At 40.7% G+C, this 10,074-nt stretch overlaps 1 protein-coding gene across 1 annotated transcript; it reads right to left on the reverse strand.

The window, feature by feature from the left end:
• Nucleotides 1-5,401: 5,401 nt before the first annotated feature.
• On the reverse strand, nt 5,402-8,621 carry LOC146982893 (galectin-3-binding protein B-like). Its single transcript, XM_085784175.1, has 6 exons — nt 8,378-8,621; nt 7,992-8,088; nt 7,574-7,774; nt 7,257-7,394; nt 6,856-7,147; nt 5,402-6,701 (listed from the first exon to the last, which is right to left on the reverse strand). Exons 2-6 carry the CDS (start codon nt 8,074-8,076, stop codon nt 5,621-5,623), a joined length of 1,797 nt encoding a protein of 598 aa, XP_085640301.1. The 5' UTR covers nt 8,077-8,088; nt 8,378-8,621; the 3' UTR covers nt 5,402-5,620.
• Nucleotides 8,622-10,074: the final 1,453 nt, after the last annotated feature.

The raw sequence follows: 10,074 nt of genomic DNA on the forward strand, positions 1-10,074 counted from the left end.
CTGTCAAATTTGGGTGATAATACGATAATAAATAAGAACAACCCATACACATCTTGTTTGGGAAATAAAAATCAATTTCAGCACAAAATGCCAACGTCAATTCCAAGAGGAGAACTGACAATTGCTGACCTTGATAGCTGTGTGTTGTTACGTAACCAAAACCCATATGTGTCATACCAACGGCATCAATGGCAAACATTTTGCTCATGAGAAAAATCCAACATCTCCTATTTGTCACAATGTAAATTAGCCAATACTGGGTTTTGGTGTCAACCCCACTTTTATTTCCAACGGGGAAAAAATGCCCTACAACATCTTTCTGATGTTATACTGTTGTCTGGTGCTTGCTGTGTTTTACACTGTCTCATTGCTACTGCATATGTACAGAAAGACATTTCATAATATTCCAGGTACAACTGTGGGTCACAACAGCCACGGCACTCATAAACATGTTTATTTCACCCCATGAGAACCTAGTTGTTAATACGTGGGTACTCTACCGTATGTCAATGGGTCAGACTACACCCACCTATGAACTCTGCATTCATTTTGATGTCAGCGACAGACTTGTATAATTTCCACAGTGTGACGCTATCACGGTGATGAAGGTGGCCGCACAGACCAATAAACTCTGTTGCAGTTCCCGCTACAATAGGTGTTCCCCAGAGCTGTATTTCTTCAGAACTATTGCATCTAAATACCACTCACTTTAAACAATTATGCTAACATTAAGTCACAAATGAGAATAGTCTGGTGTGGGTGTTGCTTAGTAATCCTCAGATCACTCTCTACAATTATCTGTGGTTTAAATTCAGTCCAATGCGTGTACAGTCACTTTCAGTAACTAAATATTTTTGTATCATGAAAACACTGAGGAAGAATGAAGGATGAGTGGAGGAGGTGTGGCGCGTCAGAGAGAAGTGACATCATCTCCTTAAACTTAATAGATCCAATCTGGCAGCTTTTCCCCCAGCGTAAGCTACCCAAACCCCTCCACCCTTCTGTGAAGGAACATTATGCTATAGTCCGATTCTTTAGTTATTTCGTGTCCCTTGCTACTGAATAAAAATAGATAGCTGCCCTGCTGGAATGTTCACCACTGTAACACCACCTCAGGAAACTGTGGATCTCAGGATCTCTTGGTTTGTGGCCTCCCGTGTTGATTTTGGCATCAATGGGAGAGATCACAGTGAGGGCATGGTTGTGTTTGATGATTAGAGCTGATGATGAATAATGAAGAGAACCAGAGAGAGAGAGAAAGAGAGAAAGAGAGGTGGTGTAATGGGGAGGGGGGTTTGTATCTGCTGTGGCTGCCTCGCTCCCTGACATCATATTTGGCCACCGACTGTTGGTCTTCTGGCCACTCTGGCAAATATTTCCACTCTTTTCCACAGTTGAGCATTTTTGCCTGGTTACTTTTCCACAGGTCTCTGATGTCTGTGTAAAAACAGGCTGGGAGAGAGAGAGAGAGAGAGGGAGCAGAAAGGAAAATGGGACACCCGGTTTAATGTCATATCTATAATGACTAAACTCTCCTGCGTCTTTTTGCTGAAGGGAAATTTGGACATTCCACCGTCTTAACCTCGGAGTCAGAATGTCATCCGTTCGATAAGGAAATTTCCACAATGTTAGAAATTTTGCAAGCCAGCATGAGTCGTGAGTGGAAAGTGGAAGTTGCCAGACACAAAAGACGTAGTAATAAAAACAACAACACAGATGTTGGGTGTGGGACTGCAATTAAGACACTTGAAAGGAAGTGACACATCCAAGACGAAACCGGTGGAAATATGCTTCCGTCTAATACTGCAGTTTACCAAAAAGCAAAAGCATCCGAGAAACAGCGGACGCCTTCTTCTGGGCAAAGCCTGCCGCCCCCTGTCCAAACAGTCAGCTTCCTTTACACCGAGATGCTGAGTGATGTGGTGGGCTATGCTCAGATTGTAAGCCATGCCCCCCAGCTCCTGGGCATATTTCAAATGACCTCACAGCATGACCGTTCTGAGTTATTTCCTACACTACAATTCTCACTTTAGAACGGGGTTTTTACTTGCCAGTTAAGATCTGGATTATTGTATCAACATTTGGTTTTAATTTGTTGAAAGACGGCAAAATTGTCAAAGAAGTGCAATGTAAGCAGCCCCTCTGTGTACATTACCCACTACAAACGCCAAAAGGGGCTTAGGAATGGTCCGAACCTCCATCCCCTAAATTACAGACTTGCAAGGCCAGGAATACTCTTAAAAGGAAGTGCCCGGTAAGGCATAAAAAGAGGGTCTCATTGTGGGAACTGGTGGGTGCTGTGGCAATGACCCACATCCTTTGACTCCCACCTCCTCTGCCCTCTTGCCCACACATCTCCCATATGAGTATCCCGGTATCTATCCCGTGATGCATGTCCACCTCCTCGTCTTTATCATCTTTGTTTTGATGTGACCCAGCCACGGCCCAGTGGTAATTCCCATCATTTTCCATTCATCAGTACAGCTATTCAAATTTCACCGATGACCATGTGAGACAGTGAATCAGCATTACCAAATTTGCTCAAGGGACAGTGAGGAAAACATCTGTTTGAAAGAGCAACAACGAAAAAAAAAGTTTTAAGTCACACCATTGTTCAACGCAAACGGCCTTCGGCGAACACCATTTCCCAGAAGCCCTAGACATTTGCAGGCTAAACATCATGACCAGTTTTTCTGGGAGGATTTTTTTTTCTCTGCTCATATGTAATAGTTGATGTTTATCTTTGTTAAATCATGAATGTTTCAAAGTATTGAAATGGATCCCAATTTGCCTCAGGAAATGGAAAGTAACAAAGAGGAACAGGGTTTTTTTCAGAGGGAGGAATGGAAAAAATGCATGGACTTACAGAAGAAAGTGAAGCAGGAGCTAACCCTGGAAGTGACATCAGGATCTAATGAAACCTTTTGCAGTGTGACGGTCAGCATGAGTCTGATGTCCAGAGAATATTATCATTGTCGTGAGTCAGTCTTAGTGGAATTGTTGAAGCATGATGAGTAAATAATGTATTCACTCTTACTTGAACCTCAAGAAATAATTGTACAGAAATGCCCTTTACAGTGCTACCAATACAGGTGTCCAGAGAAGTGTGAGTGAATTTTAAGGCAAGGCAAGGCATTTTATTTGTATAGCCCGTTTTTACAAACAGTTTGTCTCAAAGGGCTTTACATGGCATCGTAACAACATCCTCTGTCCTTAGACCCTCACATCGACTGAGGAAAAACTCCATAGAAAACCCTTTTAACAGGGAAAAATCGGAGAAACCTCAGGGTGAGCAACAGAGGAGGGATCCCTCACCCAGGACGGACAGACGTGCAATAGATGTTGTTACAGACAAGAAAACAGTTTACAGTTTGTCACAGAATGTGCGAAATATGGAAATGTTTTAACTGCAAAGCCAACACTTAGCATTAAGAAATACTATTCAGAGTCCGTGAACAATTCTGGCACATGAGCCATTGTTGACATGAACATTTTTATCAGTGAAGCTTGAATATTCCATCATTTTCATTTTCATTTTCAATTCTCTGCCTGAAGCCTTCTACCTCCACACGTGGACACTAACTTGACCCTATGACCCAGCGTTCACACTAAACACAAAAGGAGATCCCTTTACCTATGGATGAACTTGCTCACTTTTTGTTTTACGTTTTTTTGTTATTACAACACACTTTTTTCAACAAAAGGGGAAACTGGGAAAGTTTGTAGAAGGACATTAGAGTTCAGACAGTTTTAACCTATGTAGACATTGGTCATGAACCCACAAAGTAGAATTTCAAAATTCTGGGGCAAACCAAATAAACAAATCATGTCCTGACTTGTGGGCATTATTTGTTTGGTAAAATGACAAATCAATTAAATTACAGCAGGGTATTACTCACAATAAAACAAGTATACCGTGTGACGAAATATCCAAACTTTCCCTCGTGATGATACATCATTTTACACTGAGCTCACAGTCTAACATGAAATTACTTGTGAGTAGAAAGACTCTTCCTCCTGCCAGCCAATTCAGTGCTGTAAGTTTGTGCAAGACTGAACCATGCGTACATGTGGGGGAATCATCTTAGATATACACAGTGATTACGTAATCTGAATAACTGATCGGTCACTGGCAGACATATTTCTCCGAAACCCATGAGTCACTATGTGGCTGTTTAGTCCACCTGCCTGGGCACGTAGGCCTGCATGTTGTCTGAGTGTGACTGCCACTGTTGTGTGAAGCAAAAATTCGGGAAGACTTGTCTGGTGTGTGGTTAAAAACACAACTGCTTGGGAACATTGTGTGATTCATGAAAAGGAAACTACAGCGGTATCTTAAATAACCCTCTTAACACAAATCATTTCACATTCTGCATCTTATCTGATGAAGAATAAAGCCGACACATTTGAAGTATGTTTGTTTTCATACCACTTGGCAAAAGTGAGATGATAAATCTGACATTTAATTATGTCACACAAAAGAGGGAAACTAAGGAATACATCTAGGCTACATGATTGAAGTTAGCTAAAGAAATATGTCCATGTGTGCAGTAGCCTATGTTTACTGTATGTGTTGTACAAAAAGTTATATGCTTGTGTTTGTCAGTGCCTCTCATTTATCAAGAGTGCATACTAGGATCTGGTGTAAATCCTGGTGAATAAATCAGTGTTCGACAGGTGTGACATGTTCTTTGCAAAAGGTGTTTATATTGCCGATTTCAGTGTAGAAATGGAATGGCGGCTGACAACAGTTGTAATTTAAATGCCATGCCCCTGACTTTAATTACTTAAATTAACAACGACTTTCCTCCCCACCATTGAAGACAGTAAACTGGTGTACATGCTAACACCATGTAGCAATAGTAGCAACAGCAACACTCGCAAAGCTCCATTAACTGATAGAAGTGACACAACCAAACAGAGGGGTAATTTCCCCTTGTTTTCAGCTCTTGTGCTAAGCTAACGGGGTCCTGACTGTAGCCAGTTAACATGTGTGGTATTGATTTTATCATCTAGTTTGTCAGCAGCACAACATTGAAGTTCCAACAAAACAATGCAGTTTATCTGCTTATCATTCCACTACACATATTAAGCCTTCCCCTTGAGTAAATTGGACGGCAGTTAAATGGCTGAGGTCATGACAGCAGATAAAGCAGCAAGGTTCATGTCACAGTCAGATTATGTTTTGGATGGGACCAGGCAAAAACAACAGACTTATATTATAATGTTAAATTGGCTCTCAAAATGTAGTAGGGTAGTACTCAAAACACATGGGAGAAAAGCTATAAACCAGTGAGATGATTAATTTAACTTGGCCAGTTTTACACCTGCCATTTCATCTCTCTCCTTTCTGGATGAATTGGGTATTTGAAAAGAAAAGTCCTGACACACACACAAAAAAGAATGTAGAAATCACTTTATTTATTTCTTGTTTAAAAAGAAGATTAAGATAATGCTGATTTGATATGATTTGAATCATTGTCAAGTAATACATTTGTAGTTAATCAACAACAGATTTATGAAAAATAGAATCAGTCGCTCAGATAATATTGGCAGTATTTGTTTGCAATCTGCTAAATGAGAACCTGACAAACGGATCAGACAGAAGGTCTTATCTTATTCAGACATACTCCGGTCTCACTACAAACTGGTAGGTGTACTGGTCATCAGGACAGGGATAGGCAAGCTGGGTATCATTTGCAGCGATGTAAGCCAGATTGACCTTGAAGTCCTGAACCTGACAGATGTACCTGCCTTTGCACAAGAGCAGGAGCCGGTTACGAAAGAGGATGTTGCTTTGTGAGATGCGGCTTTGGGGAACCAGCCTTGCCATGGGGAGCGACATGCAGCGCAGCCCTCGGTTTGAACACTCATACTGCTGCTTGAAGACATCTGCCTCCCACTGAATCTTGTTTTCCGTAAACATCAGGCTATTGTGGATAGGTGTACCGAAAGACTTGCTGCGTGTTATTTCACTCTGCCATTGACTGGAATGGTAATATTGAGAACCATATACACCATCACGCCTTCTTTGGAATTGATTTGTTGGACCTCGGGTTGTGAATGTTGTCTCTCCTGAGAATGAAACACCCCATGGTTTAGCAGTGTAGATCCTAGACAGGTAGCCATCATCTGTGTTGAATTTGGATGAAAGACGGCTGAAGAGTAGAACATTAAACTGGTATGCTTTCAACATTTTTTCTTGGAACATTTGCTTGAAACTGCTGTAAAGAGAAGAGTTGGACTCAAGGTCATATAGTTTCTCCGCAGGGATCATAGGGAAACGAATGCGATTCAACAAGTCAATCTGGTTCTCCGAACTGATGGAGTCACCCTTCTTTGTGATCCAGTCTTCTACAGTCTGGAACAGAAAATACTCATCTGGCACCACTAGATCTGAGCGGCTTAGAAGGGCTCCAATGAGTTTCACTGAGAGGTCGGCCCAAGCTGGAGATTCTGTCAGACTTTCAAAGTTCCAGGCCAGGAACTGGAGACAGGTCTCTTGGAGGACCATGTCCTCAGTCTCCTCTGCATATTTGAAAATGGACACCTGAGTCTGAAATGAAGTGTCTTCTGGAAGGACTTTGGAGAACAGGCGAGCTGTCTCCTCCATAAGCTGCTTAACCGCAAACTTAGAGGCCATCCAGTGGAGACATTGGACAGAAGACATGGTCACATCGATCTTTCGGGTGTAAAGGTATCTATTGAGAAACAAATTGTAGGATATTCATTAGATTTTAGGTACATTAGGTTTCTGGTCATTTTACTATTAATTTATGCATAAAAAACGGTGGAGTGGTATAAATGTGAATTATGTATGCTGAAACGATACAAATCATATCAGCTTCATTATACCTGATGAAGGGGGTGAAATATGGTTGGCAGGCCTCACTGACGTCAACACTAATGTTGTTATTCTCCCCCAAAGCTTCAAAGAGGGGGAACTGTGAGAGGATCATTTTGTGTGCACAAATTGTTGTTTCCATCATTTCCACTGTCTCGTCCTCCTGTCTGTTTCCAGTGGCACTGTTGACTGTGATTGTGAAGTCACAGCCATTTCCACCATCAAATATTTTGCCAAGGTCATCAGACAAACTGAAGCTGTGGTCCAGCCAGTGTGTAGAATCTGTGCTGGTCCAGTTAGAGCCTAGAATCATAAATCAGTGAGATGAATATTTAACAGAAAACAAATATGAAGATTGAGAATCTACTTTTGTTTCCCAAACTTAAAGGTTTGTAAGTATTTTGATACCTACTCTCTGTTTCACAGATAACTCCAACATCCTCTTTGTGGGTGCAGTCGGTTACTCCCCAGCTTTTGAAAGCACAAGTAAACAGAAAGTCCTCTGTTCCATTACAATCAATATCATCCAGCCAAATGGGTCCAGAGCTTACTGTATGGTGTAAAATAAAAGGGAATATGTTTGTTTATTGTGATAGTGTTTAATACATTAAACAGAGTCAATGCAACTGGATTGTTGACAGAAGTACACTAAACCTCAAATCACAACTCCTCACTCATGACAATAATTTCACTGCCCTCTGGTGGGGGATAATTGGAAGTGAAGTTTACCTCCATAGTCTTGTCCAATGGCAACAGATTTTGCTCCCGGGAAGCGGAGCTGACGACACACAACCTTGGCCTCAGCCATGTCCCAGCCGTCGTCACACACCGTTCCCCATTGTCCATTATGGAAGACCTCCACACGGCCCTCTGAAATGCTCTTAGAGCCAGAAAGCCTCACGTCTCCTTCCTGAGATCCAGGTTTTGGTTCTGTTTGCACAGGACAGGTAGAGGTTATACAAATAATCTACAGAGTATCATCTTAAATGTTCATGGTCAGATTATACAAGAAAAAGTGCATAATAAGCATGGCAAAGTATTTTATATAATATTTATATGATTTTGGTATATTTGCATAAATTACTTTCCAAAAAAGTTTTTTCAAAATTTTCATGCAAATACAAACAAAGTGCTTGAGATGACTCACTGAACAGGTTAAATTTTAATGCATTTCCAGAGACATGGAGGAGTAGCAGCAGCCACAGAGTGCGTGTGTTTCGGTATGTGAGCATTTCCAACCACCACTGAAGGATTTTGATCCAGGCATGCGGTGAATAAACAATAAAAACATAAAAAAAGACAACAAGAAAACGTATGAGAAAAAGGTTCACTTTACATTTATTATGCATGAAATGTATTTTGTTGTTATTGTTGCATCCAGCTGTAATTTTTTTTTTTTTTTTACATACAAGAGCTGAATACAAAACCACCATAGCCCCAGCCTGTACTTTAATGCAACAGCTAATGTAACTGTAAAAAATGCACAAAAATGTTAGGTTAAACCTGAAAGACAATGCAAAAAAGTCACATTACCTTCTTCTCTTCTCTGTTGTAAAGTGTTGATCTCAGAATGTGCTGTCTTGTTTGGAGTCACAACACAAATCTCACTGCTCTTGAAGTCTGCAACAAAGGAACAAGGCAGGGGGAGAGGGTCCGTGTAGTCACTTCCCTTTTCCTCTCCTTTTGCTTTTCCTGAGTTTCATTTCACAGTAAAAGAAGAAAAATGGGATGTTGCACAACTCTTTGTGGTCGGGTCAGGACTTGCTTGAGTTTTGTTCAACCAGTTTTATAACGCAATCCAAATATGAATCACACAACAAAACTCACAACAAGTTTTTACTTAGTCAGCTTTTTTAAAGAACATTACATACAGTATACAACAACACCTTTCAAACAATGTTGATTCTTATGAAGAATAAAATATTTTATCAAGCCACTAAAAATAAAGGCACATGCATGAAGGTGATGCAAACTGAAACTAGTCACAATGGTCAGACACACCTGGATTAATCAGGTTGTCCAATAATGTAAGATAGGAAATAAAGGAGCAGCATTAAGTTCAGGAAGTAGTGGAGCTGTGCAAAGAGCCCATAGAGCAATCCCTGCAGGTACCCTGGATACGTCGTACAGAAAAGCATTTAAAGGGATAGTTCACCCAAAATTCAAATTTCACTCATTATCTACTCACCCTCATATCAGCTAAGAGCTGTGAGAATTTTCAGAGTCCTCCGTGCCCTCTCTGAGTTATGGGGGGGTCCGTGCAGCAGTATTTGTCCATATAATGGTTGTCAATGGATACCAACTTTCTTCGTCCAAAAAGACACACCAAAAAACATCCAAATACCTCCATACTGCTCGTCTGTAATGTCCCTCTTGTATTGAAGCCCCAACATGAGAAATTGTTCTGAAAAAAATTAAATAAGTCTATACTTGTTCGTAGCGGAAGCTCCCAGTGTCTCGGTTCACTGCTCTTCCTGTGTCAGTGCAAATCTAGCGTGATTTTACAGAAATTACAGACGAGCAGTATGGAGGTATTTGGATGTTTTTTGGTGTGTCTTTTTGGACGAAGAAAGTTGGTATCCATTGACAACCATTATATGGACAAATACTGCTGCACGGACCCCCCCCCCCCCCCGTAACTCAGAGAAGGCACGGAGGACTCTGAAAATTCTCACAGCTCTTAGTCAACATGAGGGTGAGTAGATAATGAGTGAAATTTGAATTTTGGGTGAACTAACCCTTTAATCTGCTATTTATCAGTGCAACTCCATGAGTGAGCTGAGGTCATGACACCAGTCACTATTAAAGCAGCGAGGTTCTTGTCAGTCAGATTGTATTTTTGACTGGACGGGACCAGGCAAAAACCTTTGGCTGACTTTTATTAAACTGTTAATTTGGCCTTCAAAATGTGGCACTCAATGCCCAGGGAAAAAAAGCTGTATCGAATCAGTCAGTTAATTAATTTTATTTGGCCAGTTTTACACTTGTCATTTCATCTGTCTTCTATCCAGACACATTTGGTCTTTTAAAAGAAAGGTGCTGGAATGCAGAAATGACTTTATTTATTTCCTGTTAAAAGAAGAACATAAGAATATTACTGATTCTATATGATACACTTTAATCAACAAGACATTTATGAAGAAAACAAAAGAATCCTGTCACATATTGGAAGTATTTGATTGTGTGATCCATTAAATGACAACCTGACAAACTGATCAGGTGGGAGTTTT

This window comes from Trachurus japonicus, chromosome 8 (genome assembly GCF_045865225.1).
Source record: "Trachurus japonicus isolate A0001 chromosome 8, Traja_1.0".
NCBI lineage: Eukaryota > Metazoa > Chordata > Actinopteri > Carangiformes > Carangidae > Trachurus > Trachurus japonicus.

What these genes read in the sequence shown, in the direction of transcription:
- LOC146982893 (XM_085784175.1), bottom strand. Translation starts at nt 8,076, where the DNA reads ATGCTCACATACCGAAACACACGCACTCTGTGGCTGCTGCTACTCCTC. An exon ending in CATTGGACAAGACTATGGAG is followed by an intron (nt 7,395 to 7,573) that starts GTAAACTTCACT and finishes TACACCATACAG; the next exon opens with TAAGCTCTGGACCCATTTGG. An exon ending in TATTTCACCCCCTTCATCAG is followed by an intron (nt 6,702 to 6,855) that starts GTATAATGAAGC and finishes GTTTCTCAATAG; the next exon opens with ATACCTTTACACCCGAAAGA.